Source organism: Lachnellula hyalina (assembly GCF_007821495.1).
Source record: "Lachnellula hyalina strain CBS 185.66 chromosome Unknown contig00137, whole genome shotgun sequence".
Lineage (NCBI taxonomy): Eukaryota > Fungi > Ascomycota > Leotiomycetes > Helotiales > Lachnaceae > Lachnellula > Lachnellula hyalina.
Window position 1 is genome coordinate 23,666 of NW_022157251.1, and position 26,149 is coordinate 49,814.

General features: G+C 49.2%; 8 protein-coding genes across 8 annotated transcripts; 4 read left to right on the plus strand and 4 right to left on the minus strand.

Annotated features, from left to right (window-relative positions):
- Positions 1-1,339: 1,339 nt before the first annotated feature.
- LHYA1_G007042 (putative MFS-type transporter protein) lies at positions 1,340-3,120 on the plus strand (the record flags this gene model as incomplete). Its single annotated transcript, XM_031151974.1, has 3 exons — positions 1,340-1,548; positions 1,609-1,705; positions 1,786-3,120. 3 exons carry the CDS (start codon positions 1,340-1,342, stop codon positions 3,118-3,120), a joined length of 1,641 nt encoding a protein of 546 aa, XP_031003082.1.
- A 4,359-nt stretch (positions 3,121-7,479) lies between these two features.
- Positions 7,480-9,922, plus strand: mug71 (Diphthine--ammonia ligase; the record flags this gene model as incomplete). The annotated part of the gene is made up of 3 exons (XM_031151975.1): positions 7,480-8,751; positions 8,804-9,529; positions 9,620-9,922. 3 exons carry the CDS (start codon positions 7,480-7,482, stop codon positions 9,920-9,922), a joined length of 2,301 nt encoding a protein of 766 aa, XP_031003085.1.
- Positions 9,923-10,149: 227 nt separating this feature from the next.
- On the minus strand, positions 10,150-12,721 carry prp28 (Pre-mRNA-splicing ATP-dependent RNA helicase; the record flags this gene model as incomplete). Its single annotated transcript, XM_031151976.1, has 2 exons — positions 10,150-12,309; positions 12,401-12,721. Coding segments are annotated over 2 exons (2,481 nt in total), but the record flags the coding sequence as incomplete, so codon positions are not given.
- A 257-nt stretch (positions 12,722-12,978) lies between these two features.
- MRPL25 (54S ribosomal protein, mitochondrial) lies at positions 12,979-13,806 on the plus strand (the record flags this gene model as incomplete). Its single annotated transcript, XM_031151977.1, has 3 exons — positions 12,979-13,415; positions 13,495-13,555; positions 13,603-13,806. 3 exons carry the CDS (start codon positions 12,979-12,981, stop codon positions 13,804-13,806), a joined length of 702 nt encoding a protein of 233 aa, XP_031003086.1.
- A 2,804-nt stretch (positions 13,807-16,610) lies between these two features.
- Positions 16,611-18,140, plus strand: FAD12_1 (Delta(12) fatty acid desaturase; the record flags this gene model as incomplete). The annotated part of the gene is made up of 2 exons (XM_031151978.1): positions 16,611-17,625; positions 17,680-18,140. The coding sequence occupies 2 exons, from the start codon at positions 16,611-16,613 to the stop codon at positions 18,138-18,140; spliced, it is 1,476 nt and encodes a 491-aa protein (XP_031003089.1).
- Positions 18,141-18,609: 469 nt separating this feature from the next.
- Positions 18,610-20,565, minus strand: STL1_3 (Sugar transporter STL1; the record flags this gene model as incomplete). Its single annotated transcript, XM_031151979.1, has 5 exons — positions 18,610-18,913; positions 19,024-19,397; positions 19,534-19,911; positions 19,983-20,368; positions 20,466-20,565. 5 exons carry the CDS (start codon positions 20,563-20,565, stop codon positions 18,610-18,612), a joined length of 1,542 nt encoding a protein of 513 aa, XP_031003088.1.
- A 754-nt stretch (positions 20,566-21,319) lies between these two features.
- RIM8 (pH-response regulator protein) lies at positions 21,320-23,856 on the minus strand (the record flags this gene model as incomplete). The annotated part of the gene is made up of 2 exons (XM_031151980.1): positions 21,320-23,314; positions 23,371-23,856. 2 exons carry the CDS (start codon positions 23,854-23,856, stop codon positions 21,320-21,322), a joined length of 2,481 nt encoding a protein of 826 aa, XP_031003081.1.
- A 1,449-nt stretch (positions 23,857-25,305) lies between these two features.
- On the minus strand, positions 25,306-26,022 carry mcp7 (Meiotic coiled-coil protein; the record flags this gene model as incomplete). Its single annotated transcript, XM_031151981.1, has 2 exons — positions 25,306-25,971; positions 26,020-26,022. The coding sequence occupies 2 exons, from the start codon at positions 26,020-26,022 to the stop codon at positions 25,306-25,308; spliced, it is 669 nt and encodes a 222-aa protein (XP_031003090.1).
- Between the last annotated feature and the right edge of the window lie 127 nt (positions 26,023-26,149).

Below are 26,149 nucleotides of genomic sequence, written 5' to 3' on the forward strand. Positions count from 1 at the left end.
TTTTCCCATCTCGTCGAGCTTCTTTGCGGCCTCGAGATAAATGCCATTGGCGGAAGCCTCCTGTACAGATGTGAAGCCGAATCTGTTTTCCATTTTGACACCAAACTCGAGTGCTTCCAAGTGATGTTCAGGCGACCCTTTTGGAATTGCGGCAAACATCCGCTTTGCAGCGCCTTCAACTAGTTCCCCAGTGATGGTCCCATCATCACGACGAACATAGTATCCATCCCAAGGGTCCTTATCGTCCTCTTTGTATCCGGCGGCTTTGAGTGCTGCCGTATTGGCGAATATATTGTGTCCTGTGTATTCGCGAATAACGACTGGCTGATCACCAAAGGCATCATCGAGGAATTTTCGATCAGGCTTTCGGTTCTCGAAGTGTGCGTAATGGTAGAAATGGCCAATGAGCCAGTTACCGACCGTTTCAAGATGCTGGCAACCCCCAGCATAAGACTTCAGCTTTTTCACACTCTCCTCAGGTGAGCAACCGGTACCGCCAAGCTTTGCTTGGAAGAGCTGCTCGTCGGCAGCAAGTAAGACATGTGAATGGGCATCGTGCATTCCAGGCATCACGAACTGGCCTTTAAGGTCGACGACTTTGTTGCCCAGCTTTTCTATGTCGGTCGTCGATCCAACAGCCCCAAAAGTGCCATCTTCATTGACGACGAAGGCCTCCGCAATTGGAATGTTGGGGTCAACCGTATAGACATTTCCGTTGATGTAGCTGGTAGCCATGATGCAGCGAGAATAATGATTAAAGGTGCTTGCAGCTTGACATGGACCTGGAGAGATGTTTATACCTCACACATTGCGGGGCATCCTGGCACCAACATAACAAACTTCTGGGGAACCTTCCCTTTTTTGCTTATCATTATCGTAACAAACACGGCTGGCGATCCCTTGAGCGATCCGAGTGAGACTCGGAAAGATTGTCAATAGCGTCTATAATGCGGGGCGTATATGCGAGATTCCAAGCGGCTCCACCCAAGACCGGTTGAGCAGCCCTACAGCACCGATGGCAATTGAGCTTCCGCTCCAAGCATTGTGTCTGGTAGCTTTGTAGGGTCAGTTCGTCCTTAGCCTTGAGATTTTGTGGACGTCTGATCATTTGTGATTGCGAGATGATAACGGAAAAGCTCGAAAAGGAAGCATTTGGGGGATCGTTAGTTTTGAGAAGACTGAGATAAGATACGCTGTTCAATACTGTCCAAATAGATATGAAAGTCAAGGTGATAAGGAGCAGCTCTCAATAGCAGAGTGGGGTATATAGAAGCCTTCCCAAGTTATAACTTCTCTCAATCACTTGGCAAGATATTTCCCTAAGAATAAATCACTCGTCATGGCACACCATCTACACAGTGATGTCCTTCCTGGAACTGTCCATTTGGTAGATCTGGCTGGGACGCTTAACGTCAGACATGAGGAAGGTGGAGAAAAAGACATCGTTCTTCTGCCGCAACCCACGAATGAACATGACGATCCGCTCAATTGGACCCGGCCGCGAAAGTTACTTTCTGTTGACTTGATGCTCCTCGCCGTCCTTTCAGGGTCAGAATTCCCTTACCAGAGACTATAAGCTTACAATGAACGAGAACTAACTCGATTTAGTTGTTTTATGACCACGCTGTTGTCTGTCTCACTACTGGATATTGAGAAGGACACGGGCATTCCGCTCGCAACGCTGAACTCTGGTGTTGGTGTTCAGGTTAGTCAAATATTCTTCTACCAAGCAATATCTCCCTAGTAGATAGAAACTTTAAGAGCTGACATGGTATCCGCGAGTAGTATTTGTTTTATGGATGGTCCAATCTTTTATGGCAGCCGTTGGGCCTGTCATACGGACGACGTCCGGTTATTCTTGTAGGGGCCGTTGGCATGCTAGCCTGCTCAGTTTGGACTGCGTATGTCTCTTCATCTGGAGAATGGTATGCCAACCGACTCTTGATTGGCGCCTTTTATGGGCCAATTGAAACTCTGATCGAAGTTTGTATCTCCGACGTTTACTTTGCGCACGAGCGAGGTTTCTGGGTAGGGATGTATTGTTGTATCCTCTATGGTAGTCCATTCCTGGGTGGTATTCCGACGGGCTTCATTGCCACAAATCTAGGCTGGCAGTGGATCCAATTCATCGTCTCTATCATTGCCGGGGGATGCCTTTTAGCAGCAATCTTCCTGATGGAGGAAACCATGTTCTATCGCGAACCCACGCAAGACGAAGCACTGGATTTCGATGAAGCCGACAACACCCCAACGAATACCACCAAGGCTTTAGATAATTCCGAAACTGAAGAGAAGATATCGACCCCTGTTGCATCAACACGGGCAGAAATTGGTGGAATCTCACCCAAAAAGTCATATACGCAAAAGCTGAAGGTCTGGGGCGCACGTAAACCAGGCCAGCCAAACAATGCCTTGCGATCAGTATGGTTGCCATTCACTTTAGTCCGTTTCCCAGTCATTGCCATGTCGGCAGTGCTGGTGGGCGCTGTGCTCTCTTGGTTCAACGTTGTGAACGCCACGATCGCGCTTGTCGTCGCTGCCCCGCCATATAACTTCTCAACCGAATCTATCGGCGTTTTGTTTATAGCCCCATTCATTGGATGCTTGGTAGGTTGTGTCTTTGCAGGTACTCTTGGCGACAAGATCGCGCTGTGGAAGGCGAGGAGAAATGGGGGCATCTTCGAACCTGAGTTCCGTTTGTGGCTGGCTCTTGTTCCGTTCATAATACATCCTGCAGGTTGTATCCTTTTCGGGGTCGGTGCTGCGCATGGAATACACTGGGTCGGACTTGCTTTTGGGCTTGCAATGGTTGTAGGCACTTTCCCTATCGGCGCTGCAATTGCCATCAACTACATCATCGACACGCACAAGGAGGTGGCGGGAGATGCGCTGGTGACGATGATCCTGATCCGCAACTCGATGGGTTTCGCGTTCAGTTATGGAGTAACGCCATGGATCACGGCTACGGGCGTGCAGAATACCTACATCGCTCTTGGCTTCATTGGCATGTTTTTCTGGGGGATGCCGCTGGTGTTTATTGTGTTCGGGAAGAAGCTTCGCAAGGCTAGTGCCGTTTCTTACTGGGCCATGGTAGAGAAGCAGGGGCTTAAGGCGCATTGAGAGATATGACCCTCGATGTAACAGAGGCGGGCATGTGGGGTGTTGGGGTACGGGGTGCGGGGTGAGGGGTGAGGGGTGATTCGTTAATCGTGAAGTTGAAGTTTGGAGGTAGGTGGATCCTTAGATTAAGGCTAGATATTTATACACTCACGTGATCGAGACAACTTGGTTTGATATCGTTCTTTTTCTGTCTTTCTTTCATTTCACCAGAAGACTACAGTACCAGTCACAATACTCAACTTCTAGGAGAACGTGTTGAATCGTGAGCTACATTCATCATCCCATAATTGTTTCCCATCCATGTTGTATCATGATATCTAGCCAATTGACCGGCGAGTTCCCTTCGTCCATTATCTTCCACGTTTCTTCCATCACTTGTAACATTTGTCGGATGGGTTTTGCTGGCAAGGTGTGTTGGAAGAGAGACATCCTGCTCATAACGAACTTGCGGGCCTCAAAAATGTCTATTGGCCCGGGAGACATGTCGGGGACCTCATCAGCGCTGCAGACTGCCGTCGAAGAGTAGTCCGACGCGATTGACTTTGATGAAATAGGGATTTGGAGCTCGCTTGAAACTGCAACGAGGAGAAAAGGCTGAACACAGCGTGTCCCGGACGTGATGGGTATAGATTTCAGTAGGCTAATTACGTTCGTGGCTAGCCATGACTGGAGGTTGTTCGAGTTCAACTTTTTGGATTGTGCGGAGAGCTTAGAGACGTCAGATGATTGGAGCAGCTCTGGAAAACCACGGCAGAGTTGCAGCAGTCCTATATCTCGATAACAGTCTGCAATCTTAAGGAAATGTTCGACAGGCGTCTCCGTATCGCTGGGGTCGACAATAGTATCAACGTTCGGAAACCTCAAGTCGTGGAGTCTATTCATCAGATCTACGGCCTCCCTCAGTTGCTCCTTGCGGTCTTCATTCACCATATCAGAGGTCGCCGAGCCTCGACGTGAGCACCGTCTCAACTGTCTCAGCAATCTGCCGACTTTGAACACGAGCCTCTGCGCCTCGCAAGCAACACCTGTCCACGGGTGTGGCAGTCTTACTTGAGGAGCTTCGGCCTCGATAAGAGAGATTTTAGAAACAGCTTCATGTGTGTCCAGTCTTTCGGTCTGATCATCAACCACATATGAAAGGAGCATTTCCCAGTACAACAAAGCCTTGTGGAAGAATTCGATATTCCGGTCCTCTCCTGCGGAACTTTTCAGAGTCCTCGTCCTCTCCATTTTCATGGCGTTAAAAGCTATGTGCGCTCTCTCTAACTCTGCGCGCCCGAGATCATGCGAGTTGTGCCAGGACGCCGTAAGACCTAACATTATCAGAGCTAGTACAGCTCCGGCATGTGGCTGCGGAACGCTGAGCTCCAGTTCCATTGCCGCAGCCGCTTTTCTTCTTAATTCAATGCCTTTCTCGCTGAGGCTTGGCACTACATCGATCAAGCAAGCAGCCGCCATGCTTTGGACTGTATAGAAGATGGAAGCGGTCGAGCCCCACAGCTGGGAGACGTTGGACCGGAACGGATTCATCTTGCCATCGTAGCACGAGAACAGATTTGCAACATTCTTGAAATAATATTCAACTAGCACAGAAGATTGGTCTGCGAGCGCATGTGGTATTGGAGGCCTTTTATAGGATTGAGACGCTTTGGTTTGATCGGTATTTTCCAGATTCCGTTGTAGATCTGAGTTTGGCTGCTGGCAAGTGCCTCTCAATAATATTTCAGATCTTGCATCGTACACTGATGGCAGGACTCCCGTCCAGTCGAGCCTATCAATTGTAGGACTTATTTCACTGCCTTCAACGTGTCCATCGGTGGGGTATATAGGCGCGTCAAAAAACGAGATATCACTTGTCATCAAATCAACTTCAGAGGGTGCAGAGAAAACCCATGTGTCACATTCTCTTTGATTTTCTGCTGGATATCCGATGTTGTTTCCCGAGGGCTTTGACTTCTTTTGCGCCTCAAATGTTGTTGATTCCGGGCTCGAGTAGTGGTTGGCAATCTTGGGGGACCTGACAACGTCCTTGTAGCCTTTGCATACCAGCCCTTTCTTCGTGCACCGTTGACAAGCTGGGGTAGTTTCATCGCATTTCAGCTATTTTCATTTTGTCAGTGTGCATTCAACTTCGATTTGGTAGTTCCTACTTACGCGTCTTTCCTTACAAGTTGGACATCCAGTCCGAGATCTTTTGATTCCACCTCGCATTTTAAGGACATGCTACTTCAATAAACCATCAACTACAAATAAGCGGCATTGAAAGCTATTTGCAGGACAAGAGATCGACAAGAATGTCAAAATCACGCTTCTGAGAATGCCTACGATCAACTCCGCCCCACAAGAAACGCACATGGTTGCGCGCCCAATGCTGCGCGTATCGCTCAACCACAGGCACCCATGTCTAGCAAAGGTGGGAGAAAGTTGTGGAAACCAAGATTGTAAGGTTGTTTTCGTCAAGCTCAACGTCCTAGCGTAATATACTCAGGGCTAGAGGCGGTGATCTTAGACCTTAAACCTTGGAGGTGCTTTCAAATAACCTCCGTAGAGGAAAGGTAATCTTACATTAACAGCTTCGAGAAGCGATGTAAGGTACATAGGATTTTCAGGAGCAATTTGGCCATCACGTCTGAATGAGCTTTATCTTATATCTCACGACTTTGTCAATCAATCATTCTACCTATATTCAGTTGTAATTGTACCAGCAGAAGTCGATTCAACGAAATCCTATAAAAAAGGATCCTCTACTTCCTGGCTTGGCACCTCCCACCTCCCACCTCCCGCTACCCCTAGACCCACCCGGGCCACTCGACTCAACCCCTATCGCCCTAATAGACCCTCCAGGCTCTGTTGGGTACAAGGGCTTCACTTTTTGACCAATTAATTAGACGGAATCGGAAGTGTGATTACTAAGAGTCCTATCAAATGAGTCTGCCTTTAGTCTAGCGCACCTTTCGGGTCGCCAGTACCTCTCCCCCTCCCCTTGAGTTTTCATCCACCTCACTCTTACTACTTTTTATATATAAAGTTATACCTAATGCTATGTATAGGTCTTACTATATACTAGTCATAGTCCTATAGGGTTTAAATTGTAAAAATTGCCCTAGTGACCATAGCGTTATACCATCTTCTTCTCTATACTGCATTACACTACCAAACAAGACTTTGTACAAGCCGCAGGGGTGATATATATGCACGGCCACTGATCCCCAAACCTGGGTCCTAGAGTCTCGTGGAGAACAGGCATATTCCATGAAGAAGAAGAGTGGTGTACGGACATAGCACGGCCCAAATATGATTGCCATGTGGTTATTTGTTATTACCGTAGAACTAGTGGGTATCAGCGAAGTAGATATGGATTGTGTCGTATCTTGTAGCTTATGATTCGTTGTACCTTTCCAACATGAGACCCTCTTCAACTATTGAAACCTCGGAAAGATAAGACAGAGCTCGCATCTACGTTCGCGGTAGTTGCGAGACTATGATGACAATGAGAGAATGGCTTGCTTGCCTTGCCTTGCGATAAGAAGGCGGGGAGCTGATAAGAAATATATATGGAAACATACTTCGACAGCCACCACAATATATCCCCGATATACAAGCCATCTTCCAGGCCTCAAAGTCCAAGATTGTTAAATAAAGCCCAGCAGAAGAGAACCTCGCGGGCGGTAGCGCCCAGTATTTCAAGCTGATTGATTCATACCATCAGCCATTTCTTCCACAATATCCAACCCAAAGGCACTGCGACAATCAGTGTCTACTCTCAGAGTAGTACTCTGAGGGTAATCGTCACATTGGGGACTGGACGTTGATAACGGTGACGGAGGCGGTTATTCTTGGACTATTTCTGTCCTCTAAATACAGATCGAGGTGGTGCTGGGAATCGCTGTAGATCTCCTGCTAAATCTATAGCTTCTACTCGAGTATTAGTTTTGATAATAGTCAACAATTTCGCTGCTTTTTTATTCTGATTTTGACAAAAAAAAAGTAGGTTTGTTGGTATATCCGAGATTGATGATATACACTTATGAAGGAACGGCTGGGATTATGAGCGTCCGTACGATATATGTATGGACTGTAGACTTTTTAGACTACTTCTCATAATGCCCTCGCTTATCCTAGATGTAATATGGTATATTTTGATTTCAAGGACTCCAATAAATTAGCGAGACAGCTCTCACGATTATCGGAAGCTTCAAAAACATGTTCAGCCACAACACCACGATGAAAAAATCAAGCCACGTACGGAAAACCCCACATGATCTTGGTCTATTTTTATATCTCAGCCTTGGACAGAACTCAAATCAATCCACGTGAAAACTCAGCTGACCGAGCTGAGTTGACAGCCTCGCGTCCGGCATGACCGAATCACTTAATGTCATTGCGCTTATTTCAGGGGGCAAAGACAGCTTCTTTTCTATCTTGCATTGCCTTCAGAATGGACACAAAGTCGTCGCCTTGGGCAATTTATATCCAGCTTCTGGGTCAGGGTCAGGCCGGGGGGAAGTTTCGGGCGAGGCAGACAGCGACGACGAGCATGATCTCAATAGCTTTATGTACCAGACTGTCGGCCACACCGTGATCCCGCTCTATGAACAAGCGCTCCAGATCCCGCTGTATCGTCAACCAATTGTTGGTACTGCCGTGCAGACTGCTGTTAGTTACAGCCCTGTCGGTACGCTCGCGAATAGTGCGACGGCGAACTCGGAGCCGGAGTTGGGCGAGCTGGACCACAGTGAAGATGAGACCGAATCATTAGTTCCTCTTCTGAAGAGTATCATCGCTAAGCATCCAACTGCAAATGCTATCAGCACTGGCGCTATTCTGTCAACCTACCAGCGGACTCGAGTCGAATCAGTCGCCTTGCGACTGGGTCTCACGCCCCTTGGATTCTTATGGAAGTACCCAACTCTCCCTCCGGGGTCCCAGCTGTCACTTTTGGAGGATATGGAATCTGTTGGACTTGATGCAAGACTCATTAAAGTGGCAAGTGGTGGCCTCGATGAGAGCTTTCTTTGGCAAAATGTTGCAAGCGCGCCTGTCATGAGACGGGTAGAGCGGTCTGTGAAGAGATTTGGAACTGATGGGGATGGGGCTGTCATTGGAGAAGGGGGCGAGTTTGAGACCATGGTGATTGATGGTCCTAGAAATCTGTTCAAGGGAAGGATTGAAATCCAAGAGCAAGATAGGCGAATAGTCAGAGAGGGTGGAGGTGCAGCCTGGTTACGGATTCTGAAAGCCAAAGTTGTTATGAAAACAGCAGGGGAAACTACAGAGGAAGGTTGCCGAATACCAGGCCTTCTTTCTCCAAAGTTCAGCAATGTACTCAAGGTTCTCAAAAGTGGCCTAGAGGGTGCTGGCACTCGGATCCCAGTAGGATCGACCAAGACAACGACGATATCAAATGCACAACCTCATATAGTGTCTCCTACTCTCAAAGAGCAAGAAAGCTTGATTCACTGGACGCCCACTTCGACAGAAACGTTACAAGGGCTTTCAGTAATCGAAGAGGCCGCAAGTCTTGTATCAGAAATCAGACAACACCTCAAGACCTCCTCTCTCCAACCTTCAGACATAGTCTCCACAGTCATCATCCTCCGGTCAATGGCCGACTTCGCAGCTGTGAACAAGGTAAACCCCCTCCCTATCCACACAACCTCTTCCCACCCTAACAGCCCACCAGATCTATGGCACCCTCTTCACGACCCCCAACCCTCCAGCCCGCGTAACCATCTCCAGCGGCTCCCTCATCCCCCCCTCCACCCACCTAACCATCCACCTCACCCTCCACAGACCCAGCCCCCAAGAACCAGCACGCAAAGCCCTGCACGTACAGTCACGCTCCTACTGGGCCCCCGCAAATATCGGTCCTTACTCCCAAGCAATCTCCATCCCGTCGCCCAACTCCAACTCCAACTCCACCATCTGGACCGTATCCGTCGCAGGCCAAATCCCGCTCATCCCGCACACCATGGCCCTACCACCCAGCACCGATACCAACACCTCGAGCTTCGCCTTACAAGCCGTCCTATCGCTCCAGCATCTCTGGCGCATCGGCACAGAAATGCATGTAAGCTGGTGGACAAGCGCCGTTGCATTCCTACCGCGCGCCTCAGATTCCCAGCGCGCAGTACTAGCTAGTCGAGCGTGGGAATTGTTGCACGAGAGAGCTGGGAGTGACGAGGACGAGGACGAGGAAGAAGATAGGGATCTCTGGGTCGAAAAACATTTCGCGGGGATGGAGAGGAGAGGAGAGGAGGATGCGAAGAGGGAATTACCGGATTGGGAGATGGTGAAAGGGGCAGTTGAGGGCGCACCTCCTTTCTGGGCGGTGGAGGTAGAGGAGTTACCGAGAGGGGCGGCGGTCGAGTGGCATGCTCATCTGGGGGTTGTGGGTGGGTTTATTCAGGTAAGCTCATATCCATCTATCCATCCATCCATCCGATACACCAGCAATGACTCCATTCATCTAAAACATCTACTAACATTGCTTGTATAGATATATCCCATAATCCGCGATGAGGGTTGCACAATTCACCAATGCGGGTTCGGTGGTCGATTGCGTTCTGTTCTCATGGTCGATTACTCGAGTAGTAGTTCAGATGTCCGCGAAAGCTTGAGCAAGGGGCTCGGAGCCCTGGGTCTGAATTCTGCATCGGATATTGAGGAATATGCTTCCTGTTTAGATGTTTCTATCGACGGTCTCCAGAGCTCGCGGAGGTTTAGTGGTGCTATTCCTTGTCGAAGTATTTGGGATAGTTCAGGGGATAGACTTGCCTTGGTTTTGTTGTTTGATAGCTAGGCATAGTGAACTCTAAAAGAAGTTATACAGTTATACACGCCCTGAATCTTAGACTATATTTAATTGGACTATGAAGTGAATATTTAAATCACGACTTCTATGCGTGTGAGAGTCCTATTAAGTTCTTAATTTTTTAAGCTATATAATTGACACATGAAGCAGCGCCGATCTTTAATGTTTCACATCGAGTGTAAATTTTACACTTCTTCTGTCCAGTACGCGCCCCATTACCAACCCCCTATCTTTCCCGCGATACCACTACTCTCCTCGATCTTCTTCTGCCCTCCTCCGCTCCTAGTAGATTTCTGCTGCGCAGCCTCGTGTTTTCGAAGTTCTTCCGGGACGCGGGAGATTGAGCTCTTCGTCAACATTTGCTTCAAGTCATACATGTTGTCTGCATCCTCTTTGCCCAAGAAAGTGATGGCAACACCACTCTTGCCGGCACGACCTGTACGACCGATACGATGCGTGTAACTCTCGATATTGGTTGCCATGTTGAAGTTGACCACAAGACTGACGTCTGGTACATCGATACCTCTTCCTGCGAGATCGGTGGCAACCAGAACATTTGTCGCTCCAGACCGGACGGACGCCAGAGCAGCCTCACGCTGGTCTTGTGTCTTGCTACCATGCAAAGTGACTGATGAAAAGCCCATTTGCTTGATATCTCGAGCCACAGCATCACAATTTCGCTTGATATTGACAAACACAATGATAGGTGGCTGGAACTCTCCAGACGCAAGGATCTCGTTCAGGCGCTTCTTCCTCTTATCCTCCCCGGAAACGAATTCGACACGTTGCTCGACAGTCTCTACAGCCTCTCCAATGTTACCAATGGTGACGATTGCTGGTCGTCTCAGATATTTCTTCGCTATCTTCTCCACGGCAGACGGCATAGTGGCCGTGTACATCATGGTCTGTCGATACCTATCCTTCCCACCTAGATGTCGACTCATTGCTTGAGGGTCCTCTGCATCATCTGTATCAGGCTTCTCATTGCCAACGGGGAGCGCATCAAGGATCTTGTTGACAGATTCCTCGAAGCCAAGATCGATCATACGATCAGCCTCGTCCATAATGACATAACAGCACTGTCCCAAAACTAGCACCCGTCTTTCAATACAATCTACCAAACGACCTGGAGTCGCGATAATGATCTCGGCACCATTTCGCAAATTGTAGGACTGTTCCTCGATTGAATGACCACCGACGATACTGACACAAGTAAAGCCGAGAGGAGTCGCAAACTTCCGAGCTTCGACCTCGATTTGTTGAGCCAATTCACGGGTAGGTGCTAAGATGATTGCATAGGGTCCATCGTTCTTCGTGAATTCGTTCAGAGGTGGCAATTCAGATATGTAGACCAGTAGAGGAAGTAAGAATGCAGCAGTCTTACCAGAACCAGTGACAGCAACACCGATCAAGTCCCTGGCCTGTAAGGCAATAGGTATGGCAGCTCTTTGCACAGCTGAGGGCTCGTCGTATCCAACCTGTTGAATAACATCCATCAGACGTTTCGGAAGATTCGACTCTTGCCAGTTTCTCATAGGATTTGGTATCGCTCCACCTTTAGTGCTGATATTGAAATCCTCTTTAAAAATACGCCAGTCTCGTTCGCGCATATGCTCCAGCTTTTTCTCGCTCCAATGCTTGTCGAGAGAGTTTCTGCCCGATGCATCTTCTTTTCTTCGTCGTTCCATATCCAGCATTTCTTGTGCCCGTGCCTTGCCAGCTCCTGCATCACGTTCTTCCAGTGCTTTAGCATACTTGATTGCACCTCCTGATCCGATCTCTTCCGCATATCCACCAAGCCTTCCTCTTCCATAGAAAGTCGCATCGGCTCGAGCGGAGTACAGCGTGTCATTTTCCGAGAAGGTATCTTCATCACCATTCCAGTCAAAGTTAAATTTCTTCTCGGTCGTCCGCCGGCGCTTGTTCTTTGCCGAAAATGTTGACTTGTTGGTATCTGGGCCCATGTAACGTGTCCGAATGAGAGCAGCTTGTGCATCCTGTGCATCCCCGCCATTCGTAGCGCGCTTCTTCCCAGCCGAGTTCACCATCCAGCTCGAGACCTGCGAACCCGCCGGGACCACAGGGGGTTCCATATCACCGCTTGGTCTGTCACCATTTGAGCTGCCCTGCTGACCATTTCGACCGGATGGTTGATCGCCGTGTCGCATAGCTCTGGGACCCGTAGGCACAGATGAAGAGCCCCGACCATTGCTCTCTCGTTGTTCTGGGTGGTCGCCATTCCGGGGGGCGTAGCCATTCCGTTGTGGGAAGTTAGGAGTTCTCGCCGCCTCGAGTTTGCGCTTCTGTTCTTCAACTTCCTTTGCTCTCTTCTCGAGGGCCAGCCTTTCCCGAACAGCTTTGGATAGAAATTTGGGCTGCGAGATTAAATCAGTACATGTAAAATTAATACTAGACGCGTGTAAACATGAGAGTAATAACTGCGGGTTTGAGGAGGGGAGAACCTACCTTTGCTGCCGCTTCATCGGCCTCTTTTTTCTTCTTTAGAATATCCTCGATACTTAGGGGCCCACGATCTCGTGACGCACTGCCCCATCCTGCTTTTACCTTCTTTATTATAGGTTCTTCTGGCGGTGGTGGAGGTGGTAAATCGCTGGGAGGAGGGGGGCTGAAACTTCCGGAGGTGGTGGTGGGGGTACTGCATAATCGCTTTCTAGGCCAGACATCATCAAAGGAGAATGCTCCAGGTTGAGTGGGAGATTTAAAAAAGGATGCGCTGGAGATACGCGGTGGTCGATAAGTATGGGTGTTGGTGAAGAGCCGAAGCAAGGCTGAACAATGCGACAAGACAGGCTGGAGAAGGTTGAAAGTAGCTGACTAATGCGCTTTAAGAAATTTGACAGCCACCGCCGCCTTGCCCCAAAAAGCGGCACGCACTTAGCCAATATTTGATGTTCAATTCTGCCTGACACATTAAAAAAGCTAGTGCCGCTTTTTCAGTCCACCGCAAGACTTGACAGCCGCATATCAGAAGCACAACCTCTAAAGACTTCAACATCTAAAGACAGCCAGGCTTCACCTTCACCATGGCCACAATGCAGCGCAGCCAGTACATAAAGCTCGCACAGTCTCTACCACCTCGATTGACGAAATTTCTCGCACGATACCCACCTGCCGCCATCCTCCCGCAAACCTCCACGCCTCCCAATGCATCAACCACGCCCCTAGAATCCAGCTCCGAACTGCAACCAAGCACCAACAATGATCTACCCTACCCGTCACCCTTCCGCTCTACCAAACATGCCATAACTGGCAAATGGCACAACCCAACCTTCTCCCTGCGCCGACAAGCCGATCTCGTAAAACTAGCACGGAACCATGGCATCGAGGAGCTGTTGCCGCCTAGTGTGAAGAGTACGGCTGAGAGGATTCGGAGAAGGGCAGAGAATGGGTTGAGAGTTAAGGGGACGGGAATTGGCCAGAAGGTCAAGGGGAAGGAGAGCGAGAGGACGTTGAAGGGGAGGTATGTTTATATTTATTTATGTTTGATGATTTAGGGCTGCGGATGGGAGGATATTTTACTGATGTGATGCACTTGACAGATTGGAGAAGAGACGACAGGCTATGTTAGATATGCCGCAGATGGTGCAGACGTGGAAAGAGGTATGCTTCCCCCTTCCCCCTCGCCCGAGTGCTGGAATTGTAAACAGTTTGCTAAGGATTGGGACAGAGAGGACATGGTCGTGGATGGAAGAAGTGGCCCAAATGAGTACGATGATCTGGAAGCTGGGAAAGTGCCCGAGATGTGTTTGTATAAATATCGAGATGCATGGAATGGGCGTTGGAAGCAAGTGTATATCTATTCTGCTAGAATTTACGAGATTGGAGAATCAGATATTGTGGGTTCAGTTTGATGCACTCCTTGAAGTCTTGGAGTATCCCGTGATTTAAGTGTGGTTATATTTGGAGGTGGGTGTTGATGTTGGTTAAACTCTAGTCATACTTGGGGATCTGAATTCTCGAGGCCCTTATTTGGGGACGAGCAATATGGGACATCTCTAAAGGTTAGTGGAACTTTAATATAGAATCCCTAGGAGGATCTGACATGATAGTCCCGTTTTTTCTCATTTTTCGTTTCCTAGCGCTTCAATTGTGGTTTCATTGTGGTCTTGTCAAATATCGGACGATATTTCTCTTTTGCCGTCCTTATATCACGGAGAGCAGCGTCAAAGTCCCAACATTTATTATCATTGTGTTGAGCGAGATTCAGACTAGGATATGGCCGATGAGATGCATTCTTACAGTATGGCTTTGATGTCGTCCTCCCAACTTTTACGTGGTTCAGTGACCATGGCACAGTATCAAAGGAGGCGTGCCTAGGTATACCATTGGATACCAACTCTGAAGTTATCTCAAAAATAAATCAGGCTCGAAAGCCGGTTGCATGTTCTCTGACATGGATATTGGTCTTGAGCCTCCACCTCAAGGGAAGAGACCAGGCAAGGTGTTAGTCATCATATCAACGCTGTATGGAGGAGAGATTCCGTATTGTGTTGGGATTCGAGGTTTTGTGGCAGCGTCTGTCTGTTTTGACATGTGCATTTCACATGGCAGACGGGAGTCTTTGGTGTTGCAGGAATGGACAAGGAGACAAATCAGGGCTCGAGGATAGGCATCGTGAAGAGTGAGCTGTCGGACAACTACTGAATGGCGTTATTTTCACCACCCTAAACGGTAAAGTAATTGCTGTCTCATGACTTTCTTACTTTAGTCCAACCTCGGTAAGGAGTAAGGACGTCAAAAGGGGAAGCTCCCATGTCCATTGGCAAACCGAGATCAGGTGACATTCATTCGAAGAAGTCGAAGAAAGTCTAGTGGAAATCGTGGCTATCCGAACTCACGACGACTGGAGAGAAGTTGATCTCATATGCAGGAGCATTAATTTTGAGACTGAATACGTAGGTTTGTACAACATCATCGATCATGTGAAATGCACACCTGAGGCTGTCAAGGCGGTTAAGGCTGCCACAAACTTTCACTCAACGAAAGCCCCCTGTCTCCCAACAAAACCGATTTAGCGGGGAGATCGGACCCTACCAACGATGCATGCAAGCAGGGTCTGGCCCGTTGGCGCTTTCTGATTCGCCAATGCAACGTCAACCATCGAAATTCCTTAGGGGTGCAAAGCAAAGCATCATCCAGTTGGCCCTCTTTATCCCCTTTTCTGACCCCACAGCTTCAAGGTTGGGTTGGTCTTGGTGCAGTGCATCTGTTCCTGAACCTGCAAACTGGCACTGGCACTGGCACTGGCACTGGCACTGGCCCTGGCCCTGGGTCCCTCGTGGTGTTGGTGCATTTACTTCGGTTTACATGTGAAAGTCCTCCCTCTGAACCCCACCTAGAATTGAGGAGACTTCATCCACGAATCCTTGTGCAAGTGGTGACGATGGCAAATATTGGAGAACTTGGCACTGGGGGACCAACAGAATCGACTTGACTGGATTACGAGTACGGTGGTACGGTTACGCTTCCTCGTGAGCTGAGCAATGCAGCAGGCTATGCAAGCCTCTCAAGTAAAGGGCACTTTTGTCGCCAGATACTCTGGCGGTGAGAAGAGACTTTGGGATCCTGAGAAAAAGTTGAGAAGACTGAGGGATTTTCCCCATGTCTGTTATAGTAAAAATGGCGAGCTTTCTCCACAGATCTGAGGCAATTCGGATTGTAAAGTCGCGAGATAGTGTCCAAAGGGGATCGATCACCGCTGTCAATCCATGAGCAACTTGAGCAAGAAGTAAAAACGGAGAATGCAAAGAAGGAAAAGAGGGGAAAACATAGAAAGGATTTTTGAAAGTTGGAACTATTGAAAACTGGTTTAGTTGGGGTTGTTGTACGAATTGCTTCTGTTGCAGCAACTCCGGTGGGTGATATCGATAGGCAAGACCAACTTTACGCCCAAAGCGTAGAATCGCATGAATAGTGGCCGAGGGACTTTGCTTTCAAGCCACAAGTGCCAATAATATTAGTTAGAAGCAGATGCAGTATGAAGTATATATAATTCTACGCCCGCGAATGATAAGTTGTTGCTGTAGACTATTCGCTTTGTAGCCAGCTGTTCGAGGCTCTGGCAGTTACAGTAAAATGCTCAGATCTAGCCCCTCCCCTGTCAGGAGCAAAGGGGGTTCTGCTTTTACTCCGTACCGAAACTAGACCGCGGGAGGGGATTTCGAAATGTGGCGCGCGCGGGACAGAAACAAGCAAGAGCAAGGGGAAACCGATGGGGTGCCAAGCGAAGAACGGTGGATATCGTTGCATGTGGAAGGGGTAGGGGTTAAAAAAATACATAGATACGTCCTGACCCCAACTTGCTTCTCCTGCGTCTACCTCCTTCTCTTCCTCCACCGCCCACCGCCCCTTCTGTTTCTCCCTCAACTTCTAATACATGCCTCGACGGTGAGACGTGTCTTGATAACTGTATGTTCTTCACTTGCCACTCCCCACCCGACCAACTGGAAGTAACTTGCTCACGGTCTCACAATAGTATCACCCGCGCCCCAATTAAAAGTCTCGGTCCTAGGTCAACTCAACAAAAAATACCTCGAGGCTACTTTTCATACTTTCGAGCTGGCACATATCTCGAGTATACCGTCGACAGCCCAGAACCCTAATCAATAAACCAATTGTCCTTGCGACGCATATATCCCCCACAATCACATTCACAATGGCATCCACTGCTGTTTCCCAGCGTACGCTCCTGAAGCGGACGGTCACCTCAACCACGAATGATTCGGCCCCCTCCACCGCTGCGGGCTCCCCCAATGAGACCCCAAGACAATCACCGTCGAGTACATCTCTGTCTTCCATGTCCTCGCTGGACGATGGCAAGGAGGAGGGTGTTGGCAAACTCATTGATACATACGGAAACGTGTTTGAGCTCCCCGACTACACTGTCAACGACATCCGAAACGCAATACCCAAGCATTGCTATGAACGATCTGGATTGAGAGGCTTGGCCTATGTCGCTCGTGATATTGCTAGTCTTGCTACCACTTTTGTCCTCTTCAACAAATTCGTCACCCCCGAGTACATCCCATCTACACCAGTACGTGCAGCATTGTGGGCTATATACACTGTGGTTCAGGGCTTCTTTGGTACTGGTCTCTGGGTTCTTGCCCACGAATGTGGTCACCAAGCCTTTTCTCCTTCAAAGATCCTCAACGACACAACTGGATGGTTATGCCATTCGGCACTTCTTGTCCCATATTTCTCATGGAAAATCTCCCACGGCAAGCACCACAAGGCTACCGGGAACTTGGAGCGAGACATGGTTTTCGTCCCCAAGACTCGTGATCAGTACGCCTCTCGTATTGGCAAATTGGCGCACGAAGTTCATGAATTGACCGAGGAGACCCCAATTATGACCTTGCTCCACACAATCGGACAGCAGCTCGTCGGCTGGCCAATGTACCTTGTCTCCAACGCAACCGGACACAATAACCACGAGCGTCAGCCAGAGGGTCGCGGCATTGGAAAGTCAAACGGCTATGGCACTGGAGTCAACCACTTCAACCCATCCAGTCCTTTGTATGAAGCCAAGGATGCGAAGCTTATTATTTTGAGTGATATCGGTATCGCTATTACCGTCACCATCCTGACCATGCTCTGCAAGGCTTTTGGATTCACCAACATGCTGGTGTGGTATTTCCTCCCTTACCTTTGGGTGAACCACTGGCTCGGTAAGAATGCACCACAATGATGAATTATCCTGAATATTTACTAACATTTTCAAGTTGCCATCACATATCTCCAGCACACTGACCCAACCCTTCCTCATTACACTGCTGGAAGCTGGAACTACGTCCGTGGAGCTGCCGCAACTATTGACCGTGAATTTGGCTTCATCGGTCGCACTCTTCTTCATGGCATCATTGAGACCCACGTCCTCCACCACTACGTTAGCACCATTCCCTTCTACCACGCAGATGAGGCGAGCGAGGCTATTAAGCCTATCATGGGCCGCCACTATCGCTCTGATGTTGAGGGAGGGTCTCTCGGATTCCTCAGGAGTATCTGGAAAAGCGCTCGTTGGTGCCAGTGGGTGGAGCCATCAGAGGGAGCCATTGGAGAAGGAAAGGGTGTCTACTTTTACCGCAACCGCAACGGTCTCGGCACCGCGCCATTGAAGCTGAAGGAAATCAAACCCGTTGTCGGAAACGCTAAAATGGGCATGGTCGTTGGAGCAGACGCATAGAGACAGAAGTTATTTGATATTTAGGTTCTGATCTTTGCATTGCATTGCGTTGCATTTTATTCAACCCAGCGACTTAGCTGAGAAGGTGTTAAGGCGTCGTTTTATGACTAAAGGGGTTCTATTTCAAGCATTACATACGGCATGAAGACAGAAAGAAGAGCCGAGAAAGCTCTCAAATAGAGCTGATAGACAAGACTGCGAGAAGATCACTAGAGCTTCGTGTGTAGACCCTCACTCAAAAATTTGTATATAAACATCAACGCTTTCGTTCACTGGCGAACTGCTTCAGGAGTAGATTCGAGATATTCACGAAGGCATGAATAATATCAACGTTCTCTGCAACTCATCACCGGTACAGTGTTTCTTTACACTACTTGGAAGACGTTTTCAATTTCAAGATCAGAGTCTAGATCCATACGCCTTTCACCATTCACCTAACACCTCAACATATCTAAACCCCCCGCAAAAGTCAAACCGTTTCCTCAACCTGCATCGTCTTCCCATCCACCACGCCCTTCTCGCCCATATCCGGCACGCGTTCATGCACACCCGGCTCGACGGTTCTGCCCCCCTTAGCCTTAAACACGCCACCTGTAATGCCGCCCTTCTCAAACAAGTGATCCACATCCTCCAGGCCCAGCTGGTTCGTCTCGGGGAAGAAACAGTAGACGATGGGGACCCAGAGCGCGCAGAAGACGGCGAAGATGATGAAGGTGTGCCAGCTGATGCTGTCGATTGCGATGGGTGTTATTTGCACGACTGTGAATACGCACCTGGGGAAGGGGGCAATCCAGTTAGTGAGAATTCGCGGACCGACTACTCTGAGAATAAAAGGGATGAGGGGGAAGAAGTAAGGAATAAGCAGTAATGCAAGACAACATACATCCAATTAGTAAACCCCCCCAACGCCTGTCCCCGACTCCGAATCCTCGTCGTCGTAACCTCACTAGGATAGAACCACGGAATCGGCAACCAGCCGATCCCCAGGAAGATCTGGAAGATGAAGACGAACGCCGTCGCCGCGTACGCCGCGCTCCGCGTCCCGATGCTCAGCAGGATCGACACCATGCTGAAGCAGAAACACAGGCCGGCCGCGCTGAACATGAGCAGGGCGCGCCGCCCGTACTTCTCGACCGTCCAGAGTGGGATGAAGGACGCGGCGAGGTAGGTGAGCGACGTGCAGCCGCCGAGGATGAGCGAGAGTTGCCGGGAGAGGTTCATGGTGTTTGCGTAGACGACGGGGGCGTAGTAGTTTATCTGCGCACGCAGCGGATTAGCATTGGCATGCGGGAAATATCAGAAAGTGTTGAAAATATTCGAGGAGCCACGTGCTGGCGTCCTAGGCTCCTCGAGGAGTGAACAGAATTGTAAGTATGAGGGGGGAAGCGCGTACCATATTAGCACCCGTGAATTGCTGCATGATATTTACAGCACAGCATAGCACAATCCTCCTGAAGTTCTGTACATGGCCGCCCTTCAGCAACTCCGAATATCTAAACGGCCCACCTGCGCTCTCGAGCTCCAGCGAAGTTTCAATCTGGCGACGCTGGAACACCACCTCATCGTTATCAATGGTTGTATTGACATCCAATTCCAGACGCGCCAGGATCTCCGACGCTTCTGTCACGCGCCCCTTTTCGATTAGGTAGCGTGGTGTCTCTGGGAGCGGCAGCATCTGCAGGACGAGGGCAATGGCGAAGAAGGCTTGGAAGGTGATGGGGAAGCGCCATTGTACGGGGCCGGAGACGTACGAGAGACCGAAGTCGAGCCACTGGATGAGAAGCACGTGATTAGTCCACAGACTTTCCTTTTGAGGATGAAGATTTGGAGGGAGGTTCTTACATATGCGATACACAGTCCTACAATAGTAATTGTGCCCTGCATGCAAAGGAGGATCCCCCTATTCTGCGGCTTAGACATCTCAGACTGATACATGGGTATCGTCGAAGAATTAAAGCCATTCCCCACACCAGTCACAATCCTGCCCACCAGCAGCTGCGCCAGCGTCGTAGAAGAACCAAGTAATGCCGTACCGATAACCATGATTACTCCGCCAGCGAGAATCATTCTCTTCCTTCCCACCCTCTCGCCATAGAAGAATGCAAAGAGACAGCCCACCGCACAGCCGATATCGTAGATGGAGACGATGATGCCTTGCATGTTGGAGTCCGGGGAGTTGAAATCTTTTCCGAATTGGTTGTCTGCTCCGATAAGACCGGACATCACACCTGCTCAACGAATTAATATGTGGCATTTTCGGGAGCTACAAATCGAGTCCTTGGGACATGCCCGGAACTCTCGTTGCATGGGAAGAATTTGACATACCTTGGTCATAACCTAGTAGCAAGAAGCCCTGGCAAGATGCTGCTGTGATAGCCCAGTTAAGGGCTCTGCCCCTCATTGGGGTTCCTCCAAAGAGGCCCATTATTCGTGTAGATGACTTTTATCTGCGACGATGAATAGGCTGTTGAAAGAACAGAGTTTTGGAAGGTTGCTCTTTAACTGGAGAAAAATATCTAAATACACTCAAACGTTAGTATAAGACTCGTTCCGCTCATCAATGTGCCGTTAACAGGAAAGCACATACCTTCACACCTCTAACCTAAAGGTCTTTAACCAACGATAGAAGAGAGAGAAAATGAAGATGAATACGAACTTATAGACCAGACACAACGCGATGCCGGTCGAAAGCCTACCGAGAACTAAAAATCAGCCTCCACTGCCGTTCCCGAGGAGAGGTTTGGACTTCAGCTTCCCCACAAAAACGCAAGCCTATTTTGTTTTGTGGGGAAGCTATTGCACCGAAGAGGAAAGGATCCCCAATACCCCGACTTCACTTTTTGGGGTCTCCACGCTACCGCGGGGGTTTCTACCGAGATGGGGAAGCATGACGACGGTTTATCTCGCGTTAAGAGACTCCGGTCCGGGGACGTTTCACTAATTGAAGAGTACGGAGACTCCTCAAAAGCCGTGGAATTCTGACTCGTATAGCTCACTTGAGCCAAGTAGGAGATCATATAATGTCAGTTTACACAAATGGTGAATACTTGTAAACAGTGAAGACATCTATCTGTATGGCTAGAAATAGTATTGGGTATCATCTCATTCGTTATCATCCAATCAATTATAGACTATCCTAGCAACGGTATATATAATGATATATGCTTAACCACTAAATATCAACGCTCATATTTTGGCAGGCTTTCCTGATGTGAAGATAATCCCCGCTCTTCCAAATGATGATGTGAATATCGACTCTCATATTCACCTTCCTCAGCAAGAATCGGAGCAGAAGGCTCATATTGTGGCCTACTACCCCCTTCACCAGCATTGTCATCTTCGTCTGCAACGAATTCTGAAGGCGCGCTAGCCTCATTCATCAGCCTTTGTCGCTCCAGCTCTTGTTTATCATCGGTAGAATGAAGTCCTGGGTTTGGGGCAAGATCTTCCAGCGCTGGTGCTGAAGGAATGGTTGAAGATGCGCCCGAGGCATTCATATCTACTGCAGAAGGAGCGGCCGATGCTGATACAGCTTGAAGAGTCTCCGCATCCGCATCATATATGTCATCTTGTAACTCAAGCGGGGGTGCGGATGGCGCAGAGGGCGCGGGTGGGCCAACGACTGTCCATGACAACGAGGGACCTGGGTTATCTTCAGGTGGTTGACTAGGTAGAAGGCGCTCCTCCGCACGGCGGATACGCTCTTTTTCACTCAAGCCTTCAGTCGCATGTATTTCTGGCTGAGGAACTGGAATTTGAGAATACTCAGGTTGTGTGTACTCAGGATGAGGTTCCAGGTGATGGTCATATCCCATGTGTGAGTAGTAATCGTGGTATTGATCGTCATAAGTCTGGTCATAGTAGGGATGGGGAGTTCGCTGGTCAGTCTGATGAATGCCCTCGGCTTCCGGTACGTAGGCCTCCTCGTGTAATGGTTCGTGTGCCGTAACAGGTGTGGCGGGAGAGTTCAACGACCCATCGTTGTTCTGTCTTGTATCTGAGCTATTATCTCCGCCTCTTTTGCGAGCACTGTCAATTGTACCGACGGTGACTTCAAAAAGACAGGCAACAACGCTCTTTTCTCGTCTGAGATGGTCAGTATCCACGATATTGCCACCCCAAGCGGTCAACATATTTGGGTTCCCATCTCCGCGGGCTGCAGAGAGATTGCCGACATTTATTACTGAAGATACTCCTGGAACATGCCGCTGTTGACCAGCTAACTTGCCACCGAGGTCTACAACAACCTCAACGTGATATTTGAAGCTGATCATCTCGCCAGGAACCCCCGAGATGGTAGGGAAAACATCTTCGGGTACTCTCACTGATGCATTGACTGTTGATGTTAAAGTTGTTGGATCGACAAGGATAGGGGCCAGTGTTTGTGCAAGGTCCTTGCGAAATAAACTGCTTGATCCGGCGGAAGTGAGCGACAATCCTCCAAGTCCCGTCTTAGACTTGGGATAGTACTCTTCATGCTTTAATCTTTGTGCCTCTTTCCCTTTGATGTTCGTGAAGAGTGACAGTGGAGGAGCTGAATCGATTCTCCCCTGTCTATAAAACGTAATGATGATCCCGTGCATACTTTTTATCGCTTTGGTATGTCTTATAGAGATCTTGATAGGAAGATTGTCGCCGGGTAGACATCCAGACTTTAGTAACTCAATAGTTGCAGTTATTGTTTTCTCCGGTGCCGAACCCTTGCTACCAGTCCCTTGACTGTCGCGTGCCGACTTGGCAGAAGATGGTACAGGACCAAGCCGGAAACTGAGTCCTGTACTGCTGCTAACCGTGCTGTCTGCACTGGTAGCTGCACTGCCGGTGCTTTGCATGTCGCTTGGTATTGGGCTTCGAGGGTTTGTGTTATTGTCCAATGAACCACATTGGCTTACTGACTCGTCTGGAAGAGGGGATCCTATTCGCGCTGCTTCGCTGCCCGAGGTTCTTTCAGTCGCTTCCCGGGGCGCATTCTCTTTATTCTTGACCGTTTTCCTTCTCCTAGGGCGCCGACGTATTGGTTCTAAAGATATGGTTCGAGGTTTTGGGGCTGCTAATGCGCCAATATCCACCGTCTCGATCAAGGAGATTTTTCGATCACAACTTGACGTGGCAGCAATCGAGGTCGGTCGTACAATAGTAGCTGTGATCAAATATGAGATGGTTCCTCGTTCGAACTATGCGATTTATCAGTCAACTTGCTAGGTAGCGGACTCGGGTGAGAGGAGCTCACATCAACGCTGCTAGGCAGGCCTTTCCTGGGGAATACTAATTCGAAATTAAACTCGTAGACACCGGCATCGAGTCGCCCTTCGCCGCAAAGGGTTTGTTCGTCTTGAAATAGGGAGGCGTGGCCGTTGCCAAAGTATTGTGATTTCTTGCTATTGCTGGATGTCAAGCCGGCATCCGCGGGCAATGACTCGTTCGCCTCATTCTGATGCTTGAAAACGCGGACAAATCCATGGAGGCAAACGGTGAGGTGCGTCAGGCGTATGGGCTTAAGGACAGTGAGGACTACCGCGCCTTTGACAAGGTCTCCAGGAGAATATCGGCGATGGGGCTCTTTGGGCTGTATATGGAAGTTGGTCAGGTTTCGCGTGCTGCGGGATTTGAGAGGAGCCGTCAACCTCGACAACAGCGACCGGCTGGTAGATGTCGATGTAAAGGGCGAGGTCGTTGAGGCCCTGGAAGTGGTATTGTTATCGGTATTGGCGCACATGCTTTGCTGCCAAGATTTGAGTCGTAGTTGCCAAGGAGTTCAAGCCGGTCACACGTGAAGCCCTGACGAAAGATACGAAGCACCTTCGTGGGTCGAACCAGAGACGGCGGAACGACAGGATGCCCAGCATAAACAGTATTAATGATTAGCATGAATCGCGGGGCGTCTGCACCAGTCCAGCAACGCAAGCCGAAACTCCAGCGGACGCCAGGGGACAGCACCGCGCAGCGCGACGGTAACAGAAAACTGGGGTGAGCGGGCGGTTTGGAGAGGTCGTCCTGCAATTGTCGCAGTACACGCGTTGCGGGTTTGGGAAGGAGAAGGTTTACGGTGTGAGACTTGGTACAGTAGTCAGAGCGCTTGGGGATTGCTCTGCCGGCTATGTATGTACCTCCCTATCGTACTCGCAAATGAATGATATTACTATATTGACGGGGTGGTCAAAGAGGAGGCGCCAAATACGCTGGCCGTACAGTAAGTACCATCTGCGTTTATGGTATAGTTGGGTGTGGGGTTTGGAAGCTCGTATTCCAGCAGTACCAAAGAGGATAAATAATTATAGGGAGTGAACTAATTCATCCATCATCAACAGCATCACTACGGTCTTGTAAGTATGTAATCGTGGCTGAGCTTTAGTCGTTCGTATATCTTAGGTGGCACACGCTCCGTAATCGACTCGTACAGTACTGTATAGTGCTTTCTGTACCGCACTTTACTCTTGCGGCAGCTCTGAGAAGCACAAACCTCCTGTCAAAGTCGCGATGAGGGGCACACGGCACGGCACTTCTCTCAGATACCGTAGCATCACGCCCACGCCGTCGCCCACGCCAACGCCCACCGACCGTACTTCTAAAAGAAGCTCGCTCTTTAAGGAAATCCTTGTGGACTCCCCTCCCATTCTGATCTCCCCTCTCCCCTTCTTGCAGCGTGCATCGGCCCGCCCAGACCCCGGAAAGCTTGATTATTCGGCAACATGCCAATCCAATTGCGAAGGATACCACCAAGTTGTCGGCGCTTAGGATCCCGTACCCGTACAGTACCCCGCCCCGCCTCCACGCACTGTCTTTCTCTCCTACTTCGTACTCCGTACACGGAACCACGGAACGCAGATGCAAATGCCCCCTTATCTGATCTGATGAATATATCGATAAAAGGTCGCCATACATACCTAATTAGGTAAGGTACGCTTCGTTCTGCAGCAAAATGTCTCACTGCTGAATTCAGTATCTCCGGAAGTTCGGTCTGGTCTCCTAATCTGGATGAATAACTGCGTTGTACTCGACTAGCTTCAAATAATAGCAATACTGTACTGTACCTGTTTAGCAATACATGTTGGCCATAGCTAGCTGATACAAAGGAGCTGTGAGGATGATGCTAGATTATGTGTATCGTAATCCTTCTCAAATCCCTTCAAAATTCCACGTACATAATTGTTGATGCCCTTCGTGCTCAGGCTGGGGCACAGAGATCCTTCAAACCCTCTCCAACGACGTACTCATCACCACAACTCGTCTGCATCGTGGCGGCAACCTGAGCGCGATCCCCAAGGATGTTGAAAAGGAATGATTGCATAGCCTCCACATTATCAGTCCACTTGATAGCACAATCCTTTGTTCTCTTCGTCTCCTCCATTTTGCGTGAAATCTCGGCCGGGTCATTGTCGCTGTAGCAAGCCAAGTCCTTGTCGAGGGTTTCCATCTCCTTCAAGAGCGTCTCGTGGGCCTCCAAGAGGGCTTTCCTGTCCATGCCATTATCCACCAGCATCTCGTCATCCTCATCGCGCTTGGCCATCTCTTGTTCAATCTGCTTCTCCGTCTCGGCGATCAAAGCCATCATCTTGCTTTCTTCGGCCCTCAAGGTGTTGATCATGTTCTCCTTGCTCTTCTTAGCATCCGACATGAAGCACCAGTACCAATTGCCGCTGCCGATTTTCTCGACTCGGATGAGGTTCTCGTCTTGAAGAGCTTGAAGGTATTCCTTGACTTGCATCGAGTTGATGGATGCGACAGATTGCACCAACTTCTCGAGCTCTTTCAGAGTGTAGACATTCATCGATTCTCGGAACCAATTCAGAATCTTTGCCTGTTTGGCGGCGGGAGGGAGATTCTTGGGTGCCTTCAAAGTTGTGAGCATATCGATCACCACTACTTTTGGGTGACTTACCATCGTTTGTTGATTCTTGTACTTGGTTTCAGAATTGCGTTTTGATGTTTTGAGAAGAGTCAAAGAGTTGCGCGTGGCGATGTTTTGATGTTGCGTTGGGATGAAGTGGAAGCAGTGCCTCAATTGCAGG